Source organism: Galeopterus variegatus, unplaced genomic scaffold (genome assembly GCF_000696425.1).
Source record: "Galeopterus variegatus unplaced genomic scaffold, G_variegatus-3.0.2 Scaffold3082, whole genome shotgun sequence".
Lineage (NCBI taxonomy): Eukaryota > Metazoa > Chordata > Mammalia > Dermoptera > Cynocephalidae > Galeopterus > Galeopterus variegatus.
In genome coordinates this window covers 203,717-228,640 of record NW_007729193.1, presented here as the reverse complement: position 1 = coordinate 228,640, position 24,924 = coordinate 203,717, and the positions used below count along the sequence as shown (strand labels likewise).

At 49.6% G+C, this 24,924-nt stretch overlaps 1 protein-coding gene across 1 annotated transcript; it reads left to right on the top strand.

The window, feature by feature from the left end:
* Positions 1-4,631: 4,631 nt before the first annotated feature.
* On the top strand, positions 4,632-24,273 carry SLC45A1 (solute carrier family 45, member 1). Its single transcript, XM_008583914.1, has 8 exons — positions 4,632-5,040; positions 5,593-5,685; positions 6,109-6,333; positions 9,913-10,658; positions 18,236-18,389; positions 19,585-19,761; positions 21,363-21,568; positions 23,847-24,273. The coding sequence occupies exons 1-8, from the start codon at positions 4,644-4,646 to the stop codon at positions 24,111-24,113; spliced, it is 2,265 nt and encodes a 754-aa protein (XP_008582136.1). The 5' UTR covers positions 4,632-4,643; the 3' UTR covers positions 24,114-24,273.
* Positions 24,274-24,924: the final 651 nt, after the last annotated feature.

The window sequence follows — 24,924 nt, the reverse complement described above, 5'->3', positions numbered from 1 at the left end:
TGGGCCCCAGGGTCGTGGCGGTGCCAGGACCGGGACACGCGGTTGGCACGGAGACCTTTGTTGTTCTGGCAGTCTAGTGAGCTGAGCCGTAAATGGAACCCCCGTGTCGCCCCCGAGTGCAGAGCCCTCAGGCCCAGAGGAAGGTAGCAGTTCGGTGACAGGTTTACCCCTGCTGGCAAGGAGGGGGGCGCTGGCATTTGCCCAGCTGAGGCTGTGTCTTACGGACGCCGGAGGCCTGTCCCCGGCCACCCGCGCAGGGGTCCTCAGCTTCTGGTTCACCCCTGCCCGAGGCTAAGCCCTCTTGTTGCCGGGGGCCACCGTCGAACCCTCTGCATGCGGGGTACTCAGCAGGAGTGCGACCTTCACTAGCCCAGGGTGACATGCCGAGGCTGAAACAGGAGGCTGTGATTCAGGTCGTTCTCTCCGCGGTGAGAAATAACCTTTCACGTTATTTCTGGAGCTGCCGGAACGTGTATGCTTTTCGCTGTCTTTTAGGGAAGGAGAGTCAGGTGCTGATGAATCCCAAGTTCAGCGTGCGCTTGGCCAGGGCTTTGGGGCGAAGTTGACCCTCAGGTAGGGTCAGTTGCTGGAGGTGGAAAGTGAGAAATGGGCCGCGGTTCAGTAACTAGCTTCTTAAATACGTCCCCTCAGTCCAGAGACCTTTGGTGGCCTGGGTGGCCTTCCTCGGAGTGTCAACTTTGGGAGTCGGTACAGTGAAGAGTCTGGAGGGGAGTGGCCCTGAGGGACCCCATGGGGGGAGGCTCCCTTCCTTCCATGCAGCGCAGAGGAGAAGACACGAGGGGAGAAGACACGAGGAGAAGACTGATTTGGGCTCACAGCAGGATCATTTGAAGCATTCGAATTACATAAACATTGTTTATTTTTTCTTAATCATTTGCTGCTTAAAATTCCCGCGAACAGTTTGAGGGATTTGTTGCCTTAAACGTGCTCTGAATTCTAGAAGCACAGAGGGCCCAGTGGATGACCTTTAGGGATTCAGGAATAGCTCGGGGGGCCCAGGGCGATGTGTGCCTGTCTTTTGACTCCGTGTAAGTGTGCCTACGGTGTGATGGTTTGGTGAATATTTTGTATTAGTGTATTAAAGTGCTGTTTTTATTATTTTAAATTTCGCTTCCACTCATTTTTATAGTAACACTCAAGAATGAAATTTTGAAATTCTTCTTAGAATAAACTCTCATTAACAGCTTTTAATAAATGCATTTTAAAATGAAAATGGCGATACTGATCCCCAAATTTGAAGGTGGCTTCTTGGTGAAGACTTTTTTTCATGCTGAGGTTTAATTCTGGTTCAGATGCTAGAAGAGGGTTTGACAGGAATGTGAGGTTCTGGCTTTTGCGAGGACAGGCTGCAGGCTGTGTTTTAATGCTGGGGATGGCGGCAGGTGATGGGGGAGTTCTCACAGGTAGAGAAGTGGGCTGTCTACACCGTCCATTCTAAGTACAGCCAAGAAGATTTCCCTTTTCAAACATACATTCCCGCCATATGCTGTTTAAAGTGGAAAATTTTCCAAATTGGGCCCTTGGTTCTTCATTCCAAAGATGGAGGGAAGGTTTCTAATGCACATGCAGTTAAGTTCACATTATGGGGCAGAATGCTGGCAGGAAAGAGAGAGTGCTGCTGTGTCCAAAGATTTCCCTTTTCAAACATACATTCCCGCCATATGCTGTTTAAAGTGGAAAATTTTCCAAATTGGGCCCTCGGTTCTTCATTCCAAAGATGGAGGGAAGGTTTCTAATGCACGTGCAGTTAAGTTCACATTATGGGGCAGAATGCTGGCAGGAAAGAGAGAGTGCTGCTGTGTCCTGCAGGGGACAGGGCTGAGCAGAGATGGAAAGGGAGTTGGCCACCGGAGGCTAATGTGGGGTGAGCTCTGACACACCTGTGCTGGAGGTCTCATCTCTGACTCTGACAGAGACAGGCCTGTGAGGCAGTGTTGGTCCAGCGCTCTCTGTTTCTGTGCTTTTAATGAATGAAGCTCTGGGGAATGCTAACCTGGGTTTTTGGAAGGAAGGCTGGCCAATCAACGCATGTTACTATGCAGAAGCACCTGAGCTGGACCAATGAGGAACATTTAAAAGTCTTAGCTTTTAAAAAATGTTAATTGATTTAATCATCATAAATGAATTATATTTAAGTGAACTATTGCTTATCGACATCGTTCTTAGGTCCATCTGTTCTTGTTTTACAGAACAGTGTGGCATTTTTTTTAAGGTCACAAGATAAGTCATTTGTAGAAGTGACAATAGACTGAGTCTCTGACTATGTCACTCCCTGTCACCTTGGTATAAAATCCATGTCTTAGCAAAGCTTCAAGGCCCTTCCTCCTCATCTGACACCTGCCTGATGGCTTCATCTCTCCCCACATCCCCTCTGTGGCCAACTGTGGCTCAAATCTCTTTTGCACGATGATTCCCACTGTTTAGATGCCTTTTCTGCACTTTTTCACCCAACTCGAGGGCAAGAACTGTCTTTCTTTTATGTCTATGACCTCAGTGTCTGTGCTCAGTCCTCAGCTGAGTGGGAGGATGGGAGAGGGGGGTGGATGGATAGAAAGATGGATGTTTGGAAGGGTGGGTGGATAGACGGGTGGGTGGGAGGATAGGTGGGTGGATGTGTGGATGGGTGGTTGGATGAGTGAATGAACAGATGAATGGGTGGGAGGATGGTGGATGGATGGGTGGGAGGATGAGTGGGTGGGATGGGTTGTTGGGGTCAACACAATATTCTGAATCCTGCTAGGGTGTCTCTAGAGCCAGTCGTTCTCACCACTGGTGTCTTCTGAAGAGAAGGTCGATAGATAATCCCTGAGTGGGGGAGTGGGGGAGGAGTTTTGGATATAAATCTGGAGTAAGGAATTTGAGTGATTCATAAAGAAGTTATCAACCAGCAATAGCGTGATGGAAAGTGGTGCGGTAACGATGTCAGAATAAGGGCCTGTTTCTGAAGTTCAATACTTAATTTTGAAAGAAAGTCTATAATATTTATCTTGGCAAATGACAAGTGTCATCGTCAGGAAACTAACGATGGGAAAGTCGTTCTGGTCTGGGGTCCTACTTCTCAGGAAGGATTTCAAAGGAAATGTCGTCAGTTGCTTTTCTGTGCGGTGGGCGGGGCGGGCTGTGTCACTGGGGTCACACAGAATCCTAGAACATCCCCCGTTGTATGTTTGTACCTGTCTCTCGCCCTCTGATCTCAGTAGCTTAGTGACGTGGACACGTGGACATTGGCTAAAACACATAAGCCAACATATTAGAACCCATCCCTTTAATATTTATAATCTAGATTAATTTCAAAGCAGTGAAAAACCATCGGACACCCAGGAACAGGTCTCTAAGTGGCGCAGATGGCAGACCCTGGGGGCGCAGCACAGGGGAAGGGAGTGGAGGGGCGTCTGCCCGAGCCTCGGGCTCAGAACTCCCTGCTGAGGCCGTGGGCATGGGGAGAATTGCTGAAAAAAATAAGATGAGGACGGGGGGAGCGTCTGTTTCTCCCCATTTCCTGGTTTTTTGTTCCTCGCTTTTTTTTTTTTTTTTTTTTTTAACTGTGTGTCTCTGAGGTGTGTTGTCTGTGTCAGTGCAGGATTCAGAGAATTTGGTTTATTTCCCTAAAGAGAGCATTTCAAACACTGAAAGTCTCAGTTCTCCTGATGTGAGTGAGAATCCGCTTGTCCAGTCGCTGCTGGCAGGGAAGGTGTGAGACCTATTCAGCTGCTGTGTTGTCTGTGTCAGTGCATGATTCAGAGAATTTGGTTTATTTCCCTAAAGAGAGCATTTCAAACACTGAAAGTCTCAGTTCTCCTGATGTGAGTGAGAATCCGCTTGTCCAGTCGCTGCTGGCAGGGAAGGTGTGAGACCTATTCAGCTGCTTCCAGCAAGGATCCCTCTGGCTACTGCGCAGGAGGAAATACATGCATTAGGGGACTGGCTGCGACTTTCTGTCCTGTGCAGGAAGGGCTGGACCCTCTCCATGGGCGAGCTCTCGGGGACCGTATAGGTGGTTCCTGTCCCATGCTGGGTCTCCCCTCCTCCCTGGTGCCCTGGAGGAAGGGCAAAATTAGCCCTGGAAATGAGCCGCAGGTCCTGATATAGCTTGGTGTCCTTCAGTCCATGGGCGAGCTCTCGGGGACCGTATAGGTGGTTCCTGTCCCATGCTGGGTCTCCCCTCCTCCCTGGTGCCCTGGGAAGGGCAAAATTAGCCCTGGAAATGAGCCGCAGGTCCTGATATAGCTTGGTGTCCTTCAGGGACTGAGGGGTTCTTTGCATGAACGTCTTGATAGAGCATCTGTTGGAGGGACAGTCCTCTTGAGTTTTAGTGTGGGGACCTGAAGGACTGGGGGTCCTCTCTCACCAGGGAGAGGGCATCAGGCTTTGGTCTCCTTCGGCAGATGAGCTGCACTGATGTGGAAATGGGCCCTGTGACATGGCCCGTGGGCAGTGGGCTCTGCTTTGTGGGGGACAGTCTTTGCCTCTGAGTTCAACCTTTCCCATGTGAAAGGGGTGAGGGGGTGCCAAGGGGAGGTGGAGAGGAGAGGACTCCCTGGAAAATTTAGCTCTCATCATGGAAAGTAACCGTTGCCCCGGATGGCCTTTCCTCGCAGGGACACCCACCGGCCCTCCCCACCATGATCCCCCCAGCGAGTGGCACTCCTCCGGGAGAGGCCCTTTTCCCCAGCGTGGCTCCTCAGGACTTCTGGAGGTCTCAGATCTCGGGCTACTCGGGGTCCATGACCCGCCACATCAGCCACCGGGCCAACAATTTCAAACGACACCCCAAGAGGAGGAAGCGCATTCGTCCCTCTCCGCCCCCACCCCCCAATACCCCATGTCCAATCGAGCTGGTGGACTTTGGGGACCTGCGCCCCCAGAGGTCCTTCCGGGAGCTGCTCTTCAATGGCTGCGTTCTGTTTGGCATCGAGTTCAGCTACGCCATGGAGACGGCCTACGTGACCCCGGTGCTCCTGCAGATGGGCCTGCCCGACCAGCTCTACAGCCTGGTGTGGTTCATCAGCCCCATCCTCGGTGAGCCCCAGCTCAGCCCCGATGGCGGACGGCCTTGGGAACCCTCCGGAAGCCTCTGGAAGGGTCCTGAGGGGACAAGGGAGGAGGAAGAGTTAAGTTCCACTCATTAGTATGGGGCTGTAGGAAAACAGGTATGGCTGGTCGTATCCCATATTTTAATTTCCTTTATCTAAACCAGACAATAGAACAGACAGGAAGTTAGATGACCCCAAGAATTCCCACCATCTTATGCCAAGCTGTCATCTGAGGATCCAGGCAGTAAAGCTCCATGTGATTTGGGTCTGGGAGGCCCTGGAATTTCTTGGATTCCCAAGGAAGGTCATGGCTACTTAGAGCCTTCTAGGCTCCAAAGTAGAAAATTGAAGGAGATGCTGACTGATTCTGAGAGTCTGTTTATCTTTCGTTTTTTAGCTTAGGGTGTTATTGCTGACCTCGAGTTTCACCATCTTGTTCTTTTGATGCATTGGGGGCCCTTGAGTGCAGGTACTTCAGGAATGTGATTCCCAGTGTGCCGTGGGGATCCAGCATTGACCACCAGCCGCTCTGTTTCAGGATTCCTGCTGCAGCCTCTGCTGGGTGCTTGGAGTGACCGATGTACCTCAAGGTTTGGAAGGAGACGCCCTTTCATTCTTGTCCTGGCTATAGGTCTGTTGTTTTGGCATGGAAATAAAATGGAAAAAAGAAAAAAGCAAGGCCCTCACTGCTTCCTTTTAGGAAAATCTGAGAGTGTTGACCAAAGCAATTACCAGATAACTCTGGGCCCTCACTGGCGGCAGCAGGAGTACCCCATAAATGGCCAGAGTTAACTGAGAGGACAAATCACTTTGATCATTTTTAAAAAATGAGTTAATAAAGTTCATCTCATTCCTGCTGTGCCTAATAAAATAAAAACCCTGATCCAAGTGCAAAAAGTGCAGTGAGTCTGCGGGTGACTTTGCCGATGTGCTGTGCTTGAAGTCTGATTACGAACATTTTGGGGGTCCTAAGGATTCTAGACTTAAGTAGTGAATTGCTGGGGAAAGAGCTAGTCTCCATTTTCTCGGGGTGACTTTATTTCTCTGTGTCCAGGGGCATTGCTGGGCCTCTCGCTCCTGCTCAATGGCAGGGACATTGGCACAGCCCTGGCTGACACCACCACCAACCACCAGTGGGGCATCCTCCTGACCGTGTGTGGGGTGGTGCTAATGGACTTCAGCGCCGACTCTGCAGATAACCCCAGCCACGCTTACATGATGGACGTGTGCAGCCCCGCAGACCAGGACCGAGGCCTGAACATCCATGCCCTCCTGGCAGGTGAGTCTCCTTCCTGCAGGGGCAAAGGTTGTATCTGAGCTGTGTGGCCCAGATCTGTGCCCTCGAGAGGACCTTCCTCACCCCCTGATTTAAAAAATCAGTTAGTAAAGTTCAAATACAGTCAGCCCTCTGCATCAGCCGGATCTGCATCCACAGACTCAATCAACTGTGGATCAAAAATATTAAAAATAAATACATAAATAAAAATAAAAAATTTTAGGGCCGGCCCCGTGGCGCACTCGGGAGAGTGCAGCGCTGGGAGCACAGCGCCGCTCCCGCTGCAGGTTCGGATCCTATATAGGAATGGCCGGTGCACTCACTGGCTGAGCACCAGTCACGAAAAAGACAAAAAAAAAAAAAAATTTTAAAAAACAGTAGAGTGTAACAACTATTTATACAGCATTTACAGTGTATTAGGTATTATAAGTAATCTAGAGATGATTTAAAGTATATGGGAGGATATGTGTAGGTTGTATACGAATACTGCACTATTTTATATAACGGACTTGAGCGTCCACACATTTTAGTAACCACAGGGGGTCCTGGAAGCCATCACCCATGAATGCCAGGGACGACTGTATATGGATAAACTCTGAAGTGATTGAAAATATGTCACAAACAATATATATTATTGTTGATATATGTGTGCATGTATGTATGTAAGTATAATTGCATTAATATTTATATAGAATTGATTGTCATTATTCATGATAGTTATGTCCTATGAAGTCATCACAAACACTGAATAGCAAATACTAAATCCTTACTCCTTGGAGAAATACAGGGCTTGGTTCCTGTGAGCCTCTGGTCACAACATTTTCATCAGCCGCTCGATACATAAGCTTGTCCTGTGTGCCTCTGCAGAGGGCACCGTACCTAACACACATTGGTGACACATTCACGTTGAGCTCACAGCTGGCAGCACTGTAGCTGGTGCCTGGGCGAAGCTTCTGTCACGCACGCATGTTCCCTGTAAGGCACGTCACGGCCTTCTGCACTTAGGAGCACCAGATGGCACTGCCGCACTACGTGTGGGGCCCTTTTAAACAGTGAAAACACCAAAAGGCACAAAAATGCAAAAAACGTGGCACCAAACAGACTGGGGGAAAGACTGTTCACAGTATGAGCAGACATGAGAAGGCAGAGTGTAACCTCTGACCTCCATGGGGGCCACGTGTGGCGAACAGCTCGATGCTGTGTATCCTTGAATGGTTGTGAAGGCACCAGGAATGTTGGTTTGCAGGTCACAACACACTGCAGTGAGCAGGTGAACTCGCAAATACAGAATCCACAGATAATGTGGACACACACGCATGGCCAGATACACGTACATGTGTGCATACGTGCACATCCGTACACGCGTCTGTGTTGTGTACATGTGTGCATACGTGCACACGTCTGTGGTGTGCTCACTGGTCAACTGAGAAGTGTTCCTATCAGAGTCGGGAACAAGTCAGAATGACTGGTAACCCACAGAGCCATTGCCGTTAGACAGTAGACGCAGACAAGAGGTACGCAGGTCAGAGTTGTCACCACTGGTCACTGTGACTGTTCACATGAAAACGGCAAGGGAATTAACTGAAAAACAGTGTAAGAATTCAGTGTGATGTTTGGTTATCAAATTATTATATAAAAATCAATACCTCTGGCTTTCCTATTTAGAGCAGATACCTTGTTACAAAGTAAAATAGAAGAAAAAATCCCATTTAAAGTAACAGTTGAAAAGACGTTTAAAAACCAAAGGATGCAAAAAAAAAAGGGCCAGCCAGGTAGTTCAGTAGGTTAGAGCACAGTGTTTCAACACCAAGGTCAAGGGTTTGTATCCCTGTACTGGCCGGCCACCAAAAAAAGGAAAAAAAAATCAAGGAAAGACTTAACATGACCTGTGCAGGACCCGTGTGAAGAGGCTGGGTTGCCGAGTGGCTCTGGGATCCGAAAGCCCGAATCCGTTCTAGGCTTTTCCTCCTGTTTATTGTGGGGCGTTGGACGAACTGCTCGGCCTCTGCAAACCTTGGTCTTCTAGAAAATGTCATTGCTTGTCTCTCTGTTTGTGCACACGTGCTGATGTGGCCGAGGGACTTTCTGAAGGGGCTGGTGCCGGAGTCTGGAGGGTAGGAAGAGGGACTTCGTTTTTCACCTTACACGAGGCCACTTCAAAAAGCTCGTGGAAAATTTTGTGTTATCTTTTATTTCTGTTTTTCCCCAAACTTCCTGAAGTGCCCTTGTACTCTTCTGTGCTGTTTCTTGCCTGCGAGAATGTATCACTTTGATCATTTTAAAAACTGAGTTAACAGAGTTTATGTGGAACCCGACCTTGTTTAAGGGGCACAGTAGTGTCTTCAAAAGAGCAGGGGGAAGCTAGTTAGGATCAGGAATGGACGAGGTCAAGGGTAATAAAATGCCAGGGGGACAAAGCAGACTCCTGAGTCTAGAAAGACGGAGGCCGAGAGGGATGGGGCTGAAGCTTTTGAAATGGGCATGAATGTGACATTAAAAGGCCGGCCTGGGACAGACAAAGGAAGTTTTATGGTCAAATCACGAAATGATTAGATTCATGGTCCTGTCCCTGCTGAGGTCCATGCGGGAGCTTGGGCTGCACGTGTCTGCTGTCCCGGCCTTTCCACGAAGTTGCTATCTCAGAGGGAAAGCCCTAATGCGGCGAGGTCTCTCCAAGACCCGAACCCCGTGCTGGTGACACAAGGGCCCCCTTCGCCAGCGGGAGTGCCCCAAGGGAGCTCAGCCCTACCGGTGACAGGCTCGAAATGCAGCTGAATCGGAGTAAGAGAAAGTCAAACACGGGACCCGGGAGGCAGCAGCCAGGGGACCGCGGGTCGGGTTGGCTGGCGCTGGCTGGGGCGGACACCCGCGGCCTTTTGGGGGTAAATGTGTCCACTGCTGCCGGCGGGGCCCAGCCCGGCATCGCTCACATTTGTGTGTCATGCTTGGTGAACCAGCTGGCCGTTCGGTCGGTGTCCTGAGGCCGTGGGGTAAGAAGGCAGTGGCAGGAACAGAAGGAATGGCTGAGCCCCCGCAGCCCTGTGTTTCCGACGTGGTGACATCCAGAGAGGCAGGGCCCAACCCGGGTCACCACTAGGGTGGCTTTCCTCGTGGCGGTGCGCACGAGGATGGTGTTGAGTGAGCAGCCGCATGCACACGCGTGGCGGTGCATGTGTGACATGAGTCTCGCTGTGTCCACACGGCCCTGAGGCCCGAGGAGGGAGACCTTCCACGGGAAGACGGGAGCCCGCGGGACGCGCACCAGTGTCCCTGGAAGGTCACGTGTGAAGTAGGACAAAGTCTCGGCAGGTGGTTGCTCAGCTACTTGCACTGGAGCCTAGTGCCAAGGTTTGTGCCCCGAAGGACCCTGGCAGGTGGCCTGAGAGGGCAGGAGAGGGGACGTCCCAAAGGGCCCGCCCATCCTGTTCTCTCTGTTGGGACTTAGATGGGACAGACACTACGTCCAGGTCCTTGGGGTGGACTTTGCTGCTTGAATGCCCTCCCAGGACATGAAACCACCTTTCTCGAGGGCTTTCCTTGCCTGCCTGTGGGAGGGAACTTACACCCTGTCTCTGTCCCCAGGTCTCGGAGGAGGGTTCGGATACGTGGTCGGGGGAATCCACTGGGATAAAACCGGCTTTGGGAGAGCCCTGGGGGGACAGCTCCGCGTCATCTACATCTTCACCGCAGTCACCCTGACTGTCTCCACCGTCCTGACCCTCATCAGCATCCCGGAGAGGCCCCTGCGGCCCCCGGGCGAGAAGCGGACGGCCATGAAGAGCCCCAGCCTCCCGCTGCCGCCCTCCCCGCCCGTGCCCGCGCTGCTGGAGGAGGCAGCCGGCGACACCGTCCCCTCGCAGGCGGCCCCCAGCGCCTACGCGAGCTTCTGCAGCCCCATCTCCCCTCTCAGTCCCCTCACGCCCAAGTATGGCAGCTTCATTAGCAGGGACAGCTCCTTGACGGGCCTTCATGAGTTTGCATCGTCCTTTGGCACCTCCAACATAGACAGTGTCCTCATTGACTGCTTCACAGGGGGCCATGACAGCTACCTGGCCATCCCCAGCAGCGTCCCGCGGCAGGCCATCAGCGTCAGCTTCCCCCGGGCACCTGATGGCTTCTACCGCCAGGACCGGGGACTCCTGGAGAGGAGGGAGGGCGCCCTGGCCTCTGGCGCCGACGGGGACGTGTTAAGGGTGGGCTCCCTGGACACCTCCAAGCCAAGGGCGTCTGGGATTCTGAAGAGACCCCAGACCTTGGCTCTCCCAGAGGCGGCCGGGGGAGCAGGTCCCGACACCAGCAGGAGAAGGAATGTGACCTTCAGTCAACAGGTAAAAGCAAATGTCGGGGGGCCGAGGATCAGACGGTGAGGAGCAGGTGTCCCCCTGGTCAGTTAGGTGACCCAGAGGGAGAGGCAGTCCGGAGAGAAAGTGCCCCGCGTCACGGAGGAATTAGCAAGTACGGTGACCTCAACAGGCAGGCCCCAGAAACGGGCGCATCTTCAGGTGCAGGCCAGGGAGGGGCCTGGGGCCCAGCGCGAGTCCACAGGTGAGCGGGTCCCCGTGTCTGGTAGGTGTCATCAGGCCACTTAATACCCCGGCTCCAAATGAAAGTGGCCGTTCTCGTACACACGGTTATGTTTGCCCAAAGGTAATTCAGGCCAGGACTGCCCCTCTAGTGAGTGTGTTCCGGGCACTGTGTGCCTCTTGCTCATTTCTAGTATTTTCTTCTCAACATCCAGTCCACAGCCCATTTTGGCCGTGTGAATCTGGTGCCAACAAATAAAAAAGTCTTCGCAGAAGATGAAAACAAAATGTTAAACCTGCTGATATTTCTGGGACTATCTCTCCTACGGTCTGACATTAGCTAACCCCAGAGACTGTAAAAACTCTGGATTCTCAACTCTGGCATCTTCTACAAAGGCAAAGAACCTTCCAGAAGGAGGTGTGAGTTGTAGTTAATATTCATCGATTGGCTGCAGGGTTGCTAACTGATATGTGGGGATTTACCAGCTTTCGGAGTCCGTGATCTTGAGGAGGCCACTGTAAATGCAAGAGAGGTTATTCTCTTGTTTAACGTAGACGGGCCCTGCCTGCCTCGGGGGTCACTACAGCGGGAGAGATCATTTCAATAAGAACTTGGAGTGCCTTGAGCATGAGTCCCCAGGCACGTGTCTAACCTGCCCAGGTCCCTCAAGGAAGGCAGCTCCAAAGACCAGGTAGACCAGAAGCCCAGTGAGGCACTTTGCTGGGGCATGGACGTTTTGGGGTGGTCTCTCCCCCATGAAGTAAACCTCTCTGCCTGACCCATCCAAGTCCACATGTGACCAGGATGAACGGGTCCTTGTTAGGTCCCCCCACACCCTCAGGGAGCCCGGGTGTCCCTTCTCTGTGCCTGGGAAGACTTCCCTGATTTAGTTAGAGGTTAGCTAGAGACAGACGAAGGTACTTACATGAGAGTACTTCAAAAAGTTCATGGAAAGATTCATATTATATTTTATTCTATTTTTCCACAAACTTTAAAAAGTATCCTTGTATCTCGAGGTGGCCGTTCGTTGTCTCCTCACAGTTCAATTCTTAAACACAACCCTGCGTCTTCTGTTTTCTCTGGTGTGCTATGGCTACTCAGTCTTGTTAGTGTTGTTCTCTCTCTTTCCTGTAGCTTTTTTTAGAAATAATTTTTTAAAATTTATTTTTAAATTTTATACATTTATGGGGTACAGAGTAACGTTTTGATACGTGGGTACAGTGATAGTCTAAACAGGGTCCTTAGCATATCCACCACTGCAAACATCATTTCTTTGTGTTGAGAACATTTGAACTTTTCTATTCTAGCCATTTGAAAATATACAACAAATTTCTGTTGATGATAGACCCTGGCACTGCTGTAGAACACTGGAACTTCCTCTTCCTTTCTAGCTGTAGGTCTGCATCTGTCACCCACGCTCCCCCTAGTACTCGGTCCCCGCTCCCAGCCTCTAGTAACCACCGTTCTGCTCTCTCCTGTGAGTGCAACACTTTTCGCTTCCACGTGTGAGCGGGTCCATGCAGTGTTTAGCCTTCTGTTCCTGACTTCTTTCACTTAACATAATGTCTTCCAGAATCATCCATGTTTTTGCAAATGACAGGATTTCACTCTTTTTCATGGCTGAGTAGTATTCCGTTGTGTGTACACACCACGTTTGCTTTATCCAGTCATCTGTTGATGGGCACTCAGGTTGATTCCGTATCTTGGCTATGGTGGACAGTGCTGCAGTGAACGTTGGGGTGCAGACATCTCATCGGTAGGCTGATTTCATTTCCTTTGGATATGTACCCAGTGGTGAGGTTGCTGGATCACGTGATCTATTTTTAGTTTTTTGAGGAACCTCCGTACTGTTCTCCACATTGGCGGCACTAACCTACATTTTCACCGACAGTGTGGAAGGGCTCCCTATTCCCCCATCCTTGCCAGCATTTGTTATTTTTTGTCTTTTTGACAGTAGCCATTCTAACTGGGGTGAGATGATACCTCATTTTGGTTTTGATTTGCATTTCCCTGATGATTAGTGATGCTGAACATTTTTTTTACATACCTGTTAGCCATTTGTATGTTTTCTTTTGAGAAATGTCTATTCAGGTCATTTCCTCATTTTTTAAATTGAATTATTTGGTTTATTAGCTGTTGAGCTGTTTCAGTTCTCTGTGTATTCTGGGTATTAATCGTTTTTCGATGAATAGTCTGCAGATATTTTCTCTCATTCCGTGGGTTTCTTCTCTGCGCTGTGGGCCGTCTCCTTTGCTGTGCAGAAGCTCCTCAGTTTGATGTAGTCCGTTGCCTGCTTTTGCTTTTGTTGCCTGTGCTTTTGAAGTCTTCTCCATAAAACTCTTTGTCCAGACCAACGTCTTGAATCATTTCCCCTATGTTTTCTTCTATTAATTTTGTAGTTTCAGCTCTTAATTTAAGACTTTGATTTTGAGTTGATTTTTATGTATGGTGAGAGATGGGGTCTAGTTTTATTCTTCTGCATGTAGATGTCCAGTTCTCTTAGTACCATTTACAGAAGAGACTGACTTTTCTGCAGTGTATGTTCTTGGAGACTTTGTCAAAAATCAGTTGGCACAGATTTATTTCTGGTTCTTGATTCTGTTCCATTGGTCCATGTGTCTGTTTTTATGGCAGTACCATGCCATTTTGGTTACCATAGCTTTGTAGTGTATTTTGTAGTCATGTAGTGTGATGCCTTCAGCTTTGTTCTTTTTGCTCAGGATTGCTTTGGCTATTTGGTGTTTTTTGTGGTTTCATATAAATACAAGTTTTAGGATTTTTTTTTCTATTTCTGTGAAGAATGTCATTAGTATTTTAGTAGTAATTGCATTGAATCTGTAGAACACTTTTTTTAGTATGGTCATCTTGACAATATTCTTCCAATCGATGAACATGGGGTGTCCTTTCTTTTTTTGTGTGTCCTCTTTAATTTCTTTCATCAGTGTTTTGTAGATTTCTTTTGTAGAGATCTTTCACTTCCTTGGTTAAATTTATTCCTAGATGGGATTTTTTTGTTTTTTGTAGCTATTATAAATAGGATTGCTTTCTTGAATTCTTTTCCAGCTAGTTTGTTGTAGGTTTATAGAAATGCCACTAATTTTTATATATTGATTTTGTATATTGCGACTTTACCAAATTCATTTATCAGTTCTAAGAGGGTTTTTTTTGGTGGAGTCTTTGGAGTTTTCTATTTATAAGATTATGTCACCTGCAAACAAGGACAATTTAACTTCTTTTCCAATTTGGATGCCCTTTCTTTATTTCTGTTGCCTAATTGTTCTGGCTAGGACTTCCAGTACTATGTTAAATAAGAGTGGTGAAAGTGAACATCCAATACTATGTTAAATAAGAGTGGTGAAAGTGGGCATCCTTGTCTTGTTCCTGTTTTTAGAGGAAAAGCTTTCAACTTTTCCCCATTCAGTATGGTGTTAGCTGTGGCTTTGTCATATATGGCCTTTACTGTACTGAGGTACATTCCTTCTATACCTAATTTGTTGAGAGCTTTTATCATGAAGGGATATTGAATATTGCCAAATGTTTTTTCTGTGTCTATTGAGATTATCATATGGCTTTGTCCTTCACTTTGTTGATGTGATGTATCACATTTATTGATTTGCACATATTGAACCATCCTTGCATCCCTGGAATAAATCCTACTTGATCATGGTGTATAATCTTTTTGATGTGCTGTTGGATTCAGTTTGCTAATATTTTTTTGAGGATTTTTGCATCTATGTTCATCAGGAATATTGACCTGTGGTTTTCTTTCTTTGTTGTGTCCTTTTCTACTTTTGGTATCAGGGTAATGCTGGCCTCATAGAATAAGTTTGGAAGAATTCCCTCCTCTTCAATTTTTTGGAATAGTTTGAGAAGAATTGGTGTTAGTTCTTCTTGAAAAGTTTGGTAGGATGCCATGGTGAAGCCTTCTGGTCCTGGAATTTTTTTTGTTGGGAGACTTTTTATTACTGATTCAATCTCATTACTCATTATTGGTCTGTTCAGGTTTTCTATTTCTTCTTGGTTCAGTCTTGGTAGGTTATGTTTGCAGGAACTTGTCTATTTATTCAAGGTTTTCCAGTTTGGTAGTGTATGGTTTTTTAAATAGTCTCTTACAATCCTTTGCATTTCTTTGGTATCAGTTGTGATGTCTTCTTTTCCATTTCTAATTTTATATAGTTGGGTCTTCTCTCTTTTTTCCTTAGTTAGTCTAGCTAATGGTTTGCCCCAATTTGGTTTACCTTTATAAAAAAGGAACTTTTTGTTTTTTTGATCTTTTATATTTTTTGTCTCTATTTCATATAATTCTGCTCGGATTTTTATTATCTCTTTCCATCTACTAGTTTTGGGATTGCTTTGTTCTTGTTTTTCTAGTTCCTTGAAGTGCAATATTTGGTTGTTCATTTGAAATCTTTCTACTTTTTTTTTTTTTTCCCTTTTTGTCTTTTTTTGTGTCCGGCAACGGATCGCAACCCTCAGTGCTGCCCCCGCTCCTCGCTCAGCCAGTGAGTGGCTGGTCTGCATGTGGGATCCGAACCCTCGGCGGGAGCGCCGCTGCGCTTCCCAAGCGGCGCACTGTAGCAGTGCGCCACCGGGCCGGCCCAAAATCTTTCTACTTTTTTGATGTAATCATTTATTGCTATAAACTTCCCTCTTAGTATTGCTTTTGCAGTATCTGATAGGTTTTGGTATGTTCTGTTTCTATTTTCATTTGTTTCAAGGAATTTTTTGATTTTCATCTTAATTTCTTCCCTGATACATTGGTTATTCAGGAACACATCATTTAATTTCTATGTATTTGTACAGTTTCTAAAGTTCCTCTTGTTATTGATTTCTAGTTTTATTCTGTTGTGTTTTGAAAAGATACTTGATATGATTTTGGTTTCTAAAAATTTATTAAGGCTTATTTTGTGGCATAACCATATGGTCTATCCTGGAGAATGTTCCATGTGCTGATGAGAAGAATGCATATTCTGCAGCTGTTGGATGAAGTGTTCTGTAAATGTCTGTTAGGTCCATTTGGTCTATACTGCAGTTTAAGTCCAATGTTTCTTGTTGATTTTCTGTCTAGATGATCTGTCCATTGCTGAGAGTGGGGTGTTGAAGTCCCCAAATATTATTATATTGGGGTCTATCTTTCACTTTAGCTGTAATAATATTTGCTTTATATATCTGGGTACTTTAGTGTTGGGTGTATATATATTTACGTGCTGAATTAATCCCTTTATCATTATATAATGACCTTTTTTGTCTCTCTTTTTTTTTTTTCCTTTTTGTCTTTTTTCGTGACCGGCAACGGATCGCAACCCTCAGTGTCGCGCCCGTACTGGACCGGGACCGGCAACGGGATCGCAACCCTCGGTGTTGCACCCGCACCTCGCTCAGCCAGTGAGCGGGAACCGGTCTGTATGTGGGATCCGAACCCTCGGTGGGAGCGCCGCCGCACTCCCAAGCGGCGCACTGTAGCAGTGCGCCACCGGGCCGGCCCTTTTTTTGTCTCTTTTTATATTTTTATTTAAAGTCTCTTTTATCTGATACAAGCATAGCCACTTTTTCTCATTTTTGGTTTCAATTTGCATACAATGTCTTTTTTCATGCCTTTGCTTTTAGTCTATGTGCATCTTTACAGGTGAAGTGCATTTCTTGTAGGCAGCATATAGTTGGGTCTTGCTTTTGTATTGATTCAGACAGCCTATATCTTTCAAATGAGGAATTTAATCCATTTACATTCAAGGTTGCTGTTGAAAGGAGTGGACTTACTTGTGTCACTTTGTTGTTTTCTGGTTATTTTGTATATCCTTTGTTCCTTCCTTTTTTATTGTTTATCCTTGTGGTTTGATGCTTTTTCTGTAGTGAAAGATATGATTCTTTCTCTTTCTCATTTGCATATCTGTTCTACCAGTCACTTTTACCCTTTTGCATGTTTTGATGATGGTAGTTATCATATGGCTAGTCAGTCTCAGTGCTACTGCATTATCATTTAAGCTCGATGATCATCTTGTCTTGATGAAGTATGCTGCAAAGGTGTGTGCTAGTTCTTGCAGGGAAATACATTGAGACTCCCCATGGACAGTATCAAAGACATCACATGAACTCATGTCTGGAAAGGGTTTGAAGACCTGAAAATCACTGGAGAGTCAAGAAAGCCCACCATTGTCAAAGGAAAGAGATTTTCTAATTGCTCAAGTCAGGGGCATTGTTATCCTCATTTTTGATGATATCAGAGTTATTAATCTGACCTTTTGTCAATACTGGCTCAACCTATCTTATTTCAAAAAATTCAAACTGGATTCTAGATATAGTTCTTTAGGTCTGGTTGAAAATCTCATCTTAATCCTTTTCCTCTATTTCTATTCTCCATATATAGTGTAGTTTATGCATCAGTTCTTTGAGGAAAGTAAAAATCATGAGCTAAATATAAACACTTCTGGGCTCAAGTGGGGACATAGGTGTAATTTAGCAGTCTTCCTCCAAGGTGGCATGGGTGACAAGCTCTGTTGATGTGGGTGCCCTTGGAACCAGCACTGGAGGCTCTCTGCTTCCTTTTTCCACCCAGAATATCCAGGTGCTGAAAACACCACAAATTCCCCAATACAACCAGAGCAGTGTCTCCTCTTTATACTCAAAACATCTAAATTCCAAAATGATTAGTTTGCCTGGCTGGAGTGAACTGGAGTCTGTATCCCAAACCCAGGCCGGGCTGTTGTAGAATGAAAACTTCCCATTCCAGAAAGAGTTCACAAACCAAGTCAGTGAGCATGTATGTCCATTGAATGTTGTTCTTGAGCCCCAGAAGGAAATCTAAACTCTACTTGTTCCAGTTTCCATTCTGTTGACAACAGGGGTGTCTTGGATGCACAGGGAGCCCTTGTTGAGGTCAGAGGTACCCATGGCCTCCCTGTCCTCCATGTGATAGGAGTTGCTCCTGTTCAAAGAGAATTTTAAACAGACATCCCCAATCACCTTGAAATAAGTCTTTCACAACCTTCTATTATGGAAAAGACGGGACTTTGTAATACCTGGATTTGAACTGACCCATATTTCTTTCATTTCAAATTTACTTAGCATTTTGCAAAGTGTTGACTTGCTCCCTGTGGCACAGATCTTGCATCCTGTGGCCAAACTGTGGGCACACCTGAAATGAAATTCTATTCTTAGCTGCTCCTGGATTTCAGAAGAGATGACCCAAAGTCATCTCTCTCATTCACAGGTGGTGTCTGGCGTTCAGTTAACACCATGTAATAAGAAGACAATTCCTTTGCATCCTCTGTGTGTTGTGATTCTGAAAGTGTGTTCACTTTCTCATCACAGCAAAATACACGCTTCCACGTGCTGAGGGCATGTGGTGCTCTGATGACGGGCTTTTTCTGGGCTTCCTTTACAGGTAGCAAATATTCTACTTAACGGTGTGAAGTACGAGAGCGAGCTGACGGGCCCCAGTGAGCAGATGGAGCAGCCTCTGTCCATGCGGCGCCTCTGCTCCACCATTTGCCACATGCCCAAGGCGCTTCGCAACCTCTGCGTCAACCACTTCCTGGGTGAGCTCTGGGCAAAGCCTCCTCATGGGCCTGTGTCTGGGGCTTGGGTTATGCTGCACATCCCCACATGATGGAGATGGGGCCACCTGTCCTGGGCAGGATGTAGGTGTGGTGGCTGCCCTGGAGGGTGCTTCTCCAGGGTGCCTGCTCTGGAAGCCCCAAATGAAAGTGGGTGTTCTGGTTGAGAGGCAGACCATGTCCCCCGGGCCAGACACCTGGTCTCCACACAGCCAGAATCTTCATGACCAAATGCCCCCCGGGCGACTCACAGTGACATGATGGGCCCCACCTTCCCACTGTGCAGACCTTCACACCTGCCTACATGTGTCTACCACTGCTCTTAAATTCACAAGGTGTGCGGTTCAAACGACAATTGAAAAGCTCCAACTTGCATTTCCTTCCGTTTGGTATCTCTTCACTGTCGAGTTGTTGAACATCTGAAGGTGATGACAAGTTTGAGATAATCTAGGGCTCTCATACATTATGGGACATAAACCAGCATGGCCTTCCAGAAGGCAACATGTCAACAGGCAAGGATCTTAAAAGTGTTCCTAACTCGCATCCCAGTGAGCTTGCCTGGTGTTACATGTGAGCCCACGATGCGAGATGGCACCAAGGGTATAAGCGCAGGGCACTTATCACAGCAGGGATTGTAGTGGCCAAAAACCAGGGTGGGGGTGTAAACATCCAGCAGTCGGGGAAGGGGAAACCTTGTGAAATATTTGGCTGCCATTAAAATGAGTCTGTTTAATAATATTTGATGGCATGGGAAGTTGTGCGTGATAGTTTATCGTGGCTCAAGAGGGCTAATAAATACCACCTTCCTCTACCAAAGGAGGAATCGACGCGGCAGTCAGAGGTTTCGTTGGTAACAAAGCACGTGGGTCTGTAGCAACATTTACGCTTCCTAATGTATTTCTCCCAATAAAAGGGACACTCCCCGCCCCAGGTAGATGGAGCTCCACTGGCCTTGCGTTTATAAAGACATATACTTATTTAAAATCAAAGACTGGAAGGAAACTTACAGTTTTACAGAGATTGTCTCTGGGTGGTGAAGCTCTAGGTAATTTCTTCTTTAATTTTTGAATCTGTAAAAATCACTTGTTACTTTTATAATCGGTAAAAGCAGGTAGTTAAGGAAGGGTGGCGCTCCGGCCTCGCAGCCCGTAGTCACGCACCCCTGCCTTCCCCCCAGGGTGGCTGTCGTTCGAGGGGATGCTGCTCTTCTACACGGACTTCATGGGCGAGGTGGTGTTTCAGGGGGACCCCAAGGCCCCGCACACGTCGGAAGAGTATCGGAAATACAACAGCGGCGTCACCATGGGCTGCTGGGGCATGTGCATCTACGCCTTCAGTGCCGCCTTCTACTCAGGTACCCGCGCCAGGGCACACGTGGGCCTGGGCCACACGTGGGTCTGGGCCACACGTGGGCCAGGTCCTTTCGTGGCAGTGACAGCCTCTGGTCGGCTCACTGGAGTATGTGCAGTGAAGGAAGGTTGTGTCTTTACAGTTGCAGACACAATCCTAACATGAGGGGTGACACCACTGTCTTTTCTTAGTCCCTGCACAACTGTGGAGGGCCTGCTGGCTGCACTGCCCTGGGCCTGGGGTAGAAGCTGGGTGCACAGAGGCCTCCAGGGATCTGGCACCCTGCAGGGGACAGGTGTGTATCCAGACCTGACTAAACCACCGGCCATAGTGAGAGCAAAGCCAGGGCCCAGGGATGAAGGAACCCTGCGGCCAGCCCCCAGGCAGGCATGCTGCCTGCCAGCCCCCATGCCCTTGCCACGTGGCCTCATGAAGCACTTGGTCCATAGTGGGTGGAGGGTGGGGCTGAGCATGCCAGGGCAGGTGGAGCGAGGTCATGGAGTAGGTGGGGTGGGCAGAGCCAGAGTTCCTGCAGTTTTGCACCTGGGTGACCCATGGGACGCAGGAGGCCCGGTGGGGGCCTGGCTGGAAGTGTGCAATGGGTCAGTGTTACCTCAGGGGTCCACACACTTTCTAACAGGCCAGATTGTAGATATTTCCACCTTTGTGGCCTAAATGGTCTCTGTTGAGGCCACTCCCAAAAAGCGGCTGCAGATGATACCTCAGCAAATGGGCGTGGCCTGTGCCAATAAAACTTTATTAGGTTCACTGAAAAATGTGGATTTCATGCAATTTTCACGTGTCACAAAATATTCATCTTTTGATTTTTTTTTTCCATTTAAAAGTATGGAACTATTCTTAGCTCCAGGGCCATACAGAAACAGGCCGGACTCGCCCTTCGAGCTGTCCGTAGTCTGCCAGCTGCTTCATTTTACCTGCTGCCATCCCAGCGACTGAGCCCCGCAGTGCAGGATTATTACTGTTGAGCGTGTGTGCTTGGGGGCGTCGAGAGGCTGTACGAAGAAGGGACTGTTAGGTCTCACCTGCAAGGCCAGGGTCGCACCTGGGCTGTCGGGCTCCCCCATGCTGGGGCCTCAGGATGGGGGAATGGCCCCGTACTATCTGACTCTAGGAGGCACTGCTGTTGCCCTCCCTGTTGTCATGCCATCTCGGGGCACCTCGAGGCCATCGTAGAGATGGTGGCTGGCTGGGGGATGGGCTGCAGGTGTCCCCATTGTAGGAAAGAGACAGAGAGGAAGAACTGGGGTGAGAACAGAGCTTTCGCTCAAGATCCTAAACCCTCAGCCTCTTTGCTGCTTCAGCCCAAAGACTTCATGGTTTACAGAGCTGCCGGGGACCTGCTGGGGACCTGCCAGGGCCGTGTGAGTGGGGCCATGCCAGGTCCCGCTGTGCACCTGGACGGTCCTGCCCTGGGTGCGCCCCAGAGCCGCTGGTGGCCCCTCAGCTCCCCTGGGGCCCCCAAGAACTGCTTTCTGGCCAAGACCTTCCTGCCACTGCTAGCTTCAGGGTCAGCCCCGGGACACAGCATGGGCAAGCCAAGTCCCCAGAGGCCCGGGCCCCACAGCTGCTCCCGTCTCTGCGCAGCCATCCTGGAGAAGCTGGAGGAGGTCCTCAGCATCCGCACCCTGTACTTCATCGCCTATCTCGCCTTCGGCCTGGGCACCGGGCTGGCCACCCTCTCCAGGAACCTCTACGTGGTCCTGTCCCTGTGCATGACCTACGGCATCCTGTTCTCCACGCTGTGCACCCTGCCCTACTCGCTGCTCTGCGATTACTACCAGAGCAAGAAGGTGAGCATGTTCTTGCTTCGGGTCCGCCTCTGGGAGAAACCCCACCTGACAAATGACCCCAGGACTGGCCGCCACCCATGGCCCGATGCAAAATGAAGACTCTCGAGATGATGAGAGCGGGCATCAAACCGAGGGGCTCCTTCTGAGTAGGGGCCCCTGCACCTGCCTGGGTCGCACGCCCGGGAAGCCACCCCTGCGTCCCCTCCCTCCTTGCTTCCTATGTGGATGCCCTCAGACCACACCCTGCCCTGTCAGCCACCTTGTTCGCAGGGACACTGGGCCAGGGAGGTCCCCCTTCCTGCTCTGTCGGGCTTCAGGCCCCTGTTAACACGGGGTGGGGCGGGCAATTCAGGGCAACTCAGCAGCCAAGGCCAATGCCATGTCCATGCACTGCCTTAAAAATCAGAACGAGTGCCCAGAACCCGTGCCAATCACGATATCAAAATCGTAGGTAAGGCCAGGGGTCAGTGACAGTGCCGGGCCAAGGCTTGCTGGAGTCAGAGGCAAAAGGGGAGACGAGGCCTAGTGATCCTGCCTTTTAAAAAACCTGGATATTTTGCTCAGCATGGATCTTTCCTTCACAGCCACGCTGAGACATAATTCACCATGCAATGTACCTGTTCAAAGTGTACAATTCAGTGGCTTTAGTATATTCACAGCTGTGCAACCATCACCACAATCGGTTTTAGAACATTTTTTTGTCACCCCCCCTCACTCCCTCGAAAAAGCAGCCACGCCCAGCCCTGGCAGCCGTGCTCTGCTTCTGCCTCTGTGGAGTTGCCTGTTCTGGACGTTTCCTGTGAATGGCCTCGCACAGTCTGCGGCCTGTTGTCTGGTTGCTTTGGCCCGCGTCACGTTTTCCAGGGCCACCCATGCTGTGGCACCTGTCAGTGCTTCATTCCTCTTACAGCCACGTGATAGTCCCGCCGTGAGTTTCTTTGCAGCAACTTTTAAATTTTTAAAACACTGCATCAAAATACCCCCTCGATGACCGAGTTTCTCTCGCCCCTTTCAGTTTTGTGCCTTAGTCGCCCCCCTCCAGGCCAGAACCTGTTTTGGGAAGTTTGGAGTCTGACAGGCTCAGCGGGGCTGCCTCAGCGCAGCACTGCCCTGAAGAGCAGAATCGGCCTGGCGCTCCCGGTTTCATGGCACAGGGGAGATGGCATCTTTGCATGGTAGTGTCACCTACCTTTCAGCTCAGTCATGGTCACGTGAGACAGGCAGTGGCCATGAGGCCTGTACCTCAGCAGTGGCTATGGTCTCCTTGAAAGTACTGTCCCTGGCGACCCAGGGCTTTCTTCACTGGGGTAAAGGCTGTGCCAGTTTTTGTCAAAGGACTGCCCTCCCCCCCCCATGGGAGGGGACACTCAGGGCATCTTGGGCCTCTGCGGCCTGTGGAGTCTCCTGGCCACTCCCAGCCTCTGCTGGGTTGTAGGTTCACGGCTAACCTCGGTGCCCAGGGGCAGCTCCCTGCTGGCCTCACTGCCATGTGTAGCCAAAGGGGTCCCCAGCTCCCTGGGGACATACACAGTGCCCATTCACTAAGCACCTTGCAGGTGCCCTTGAGGGTAATTCTGGGCTGGACACAGGTTTCTCCAGCATCCTGGAAGGTGGCCCTGTCTACATCTGGATGCAGGATGAGGGGATGCTGGTCACCAGGTGGCATGCATGTGGCACTCTTGGGGGGTGACATCAATGTGATGCGTCAGCGGCTGTTGGGTGAGAGTGGCCTGTACTGGGGGACACCAGGTGGGGAGCAGAAGGAGGGAGACCCCCACCATCCCCCCCCCGGTCACTCCTCAAAGCCCACCTTCCCCCCCACTCTCCCCTCTGTCCCCACGTGGTATGGAAGGTGGGGAGGGTGAGGGACGCATTGAGCTGGGGGCCCTCAGCTCTCAGGACACTAGGCGGAGCCCCTGAGCCGTGCACAGTGAAGGGGTATTTCAGGGTGTGTTACAGACATCACAGCTCACTAAGGGGCGAGGGGGGCTGGAGCGGAGTGGCCACTGGCCGGGCTGGTGGCTTTCTTTGGTGGGGAGCCGGGGAGCCCTCTGCCCTCAGTCACGGGCACCTTCTGCTGTCGTCTCTCCAAAGACGGATGTCATTAAACTCTCAGCCAGACTCTCTGTGCACGTCGGCCCTGGAAATGTGAAGCCACTGCGTGGGCCACTCGGGTCCCCTGGGCCTGCAGGAAGCACAGGGCTCGGTCACTGGGTCACCAGGCCCTGCGTGGCTGGCCGCCGTGGGTCTCGCTGACACGTTTCTTCTTCTGGGTCAGTTCGCAGGGTCCAGTGTGGATGGCACCCGGCGGGGCATGGGCGTGGACATCTCCCTGCTGAGCTGCCAGTACTTTCTGGCCCAGATTCTGGTCTCCCTGGTCCTGGGGCCCCTGACCTCAGCCGTGGGCAGCGCCAACGGGGTGATGTACTTCTCCAGCCTCATGTCCTTCCTGGGCTGCTTGTACTCCTCCCTGTTTGTCATTTACGAAATTCCTCCCAGTGACACCACAGACGAGGAGCATCAGCCCCTCCTGCTGAATGTCTGACATCCTGGAGTTGACTTTGGACTCGTCCCTGAGTTGGGGGCTGGGGGCTGGGGGCTGGAGCAGGCCAACCAAGGCAGAACCAAAGGACCTTGGTGGACAGGGGACAGGCTTCCTGTTGAATGTAAATAGTGATAAAATAATAAACAGCAGCAGCAAAGCCCACGGTTTCTAGTTGTGGCTCTCCTGAAGGGTGAGAGGTCACCTGGGGATCGGGCTGCTGTCCATGGGGACCGGGTGGAGGGAGGTTGTAAGAGTCACTTATTGAGAGTAAAGGTGTCATTCAATGTTCTCCAACAGCGGTGATTGATTTTTCCATCCCTCCCCACCCCCAGGAAGACATTTGGTAATGTCTGGAGATATTTTTGGTTGTCACCACTCTAGTGGGTGCTGTTGTCCAGGGATGCTGTGAACACCCTACAGTGTGCAGGACCGTCCCCATCAACAAAGAACTGTCAGGCTCCGGATGTCAGTAGCGCCGAGCCTGGTTTAACTCCACCACATGTTCTGACATAACATCCCAGGGCTGAGTTAGAGCATGTAATTTTGGGGGTGGGGAGGTCAGAAAGCCTCAGATTCATTCATTCATTCATTCATTCATTCATTCATTCATTCATTCATTCTCCCATCCACCCACCCTACAGATATTCAGCAAGTGTCCTGGGTGTGGTAGGTGCTGGGGATCCAGCTGTGCCCTCGTGGAAATGATGTGCAAGGAGGGACAGATCACGCACTATTCTGTGCCTGAAGATGACGGTAACTGCTGTTAAGCACATGAACGGGCAGGAGGATGGGACGGCCGGGGCGGGGCAGG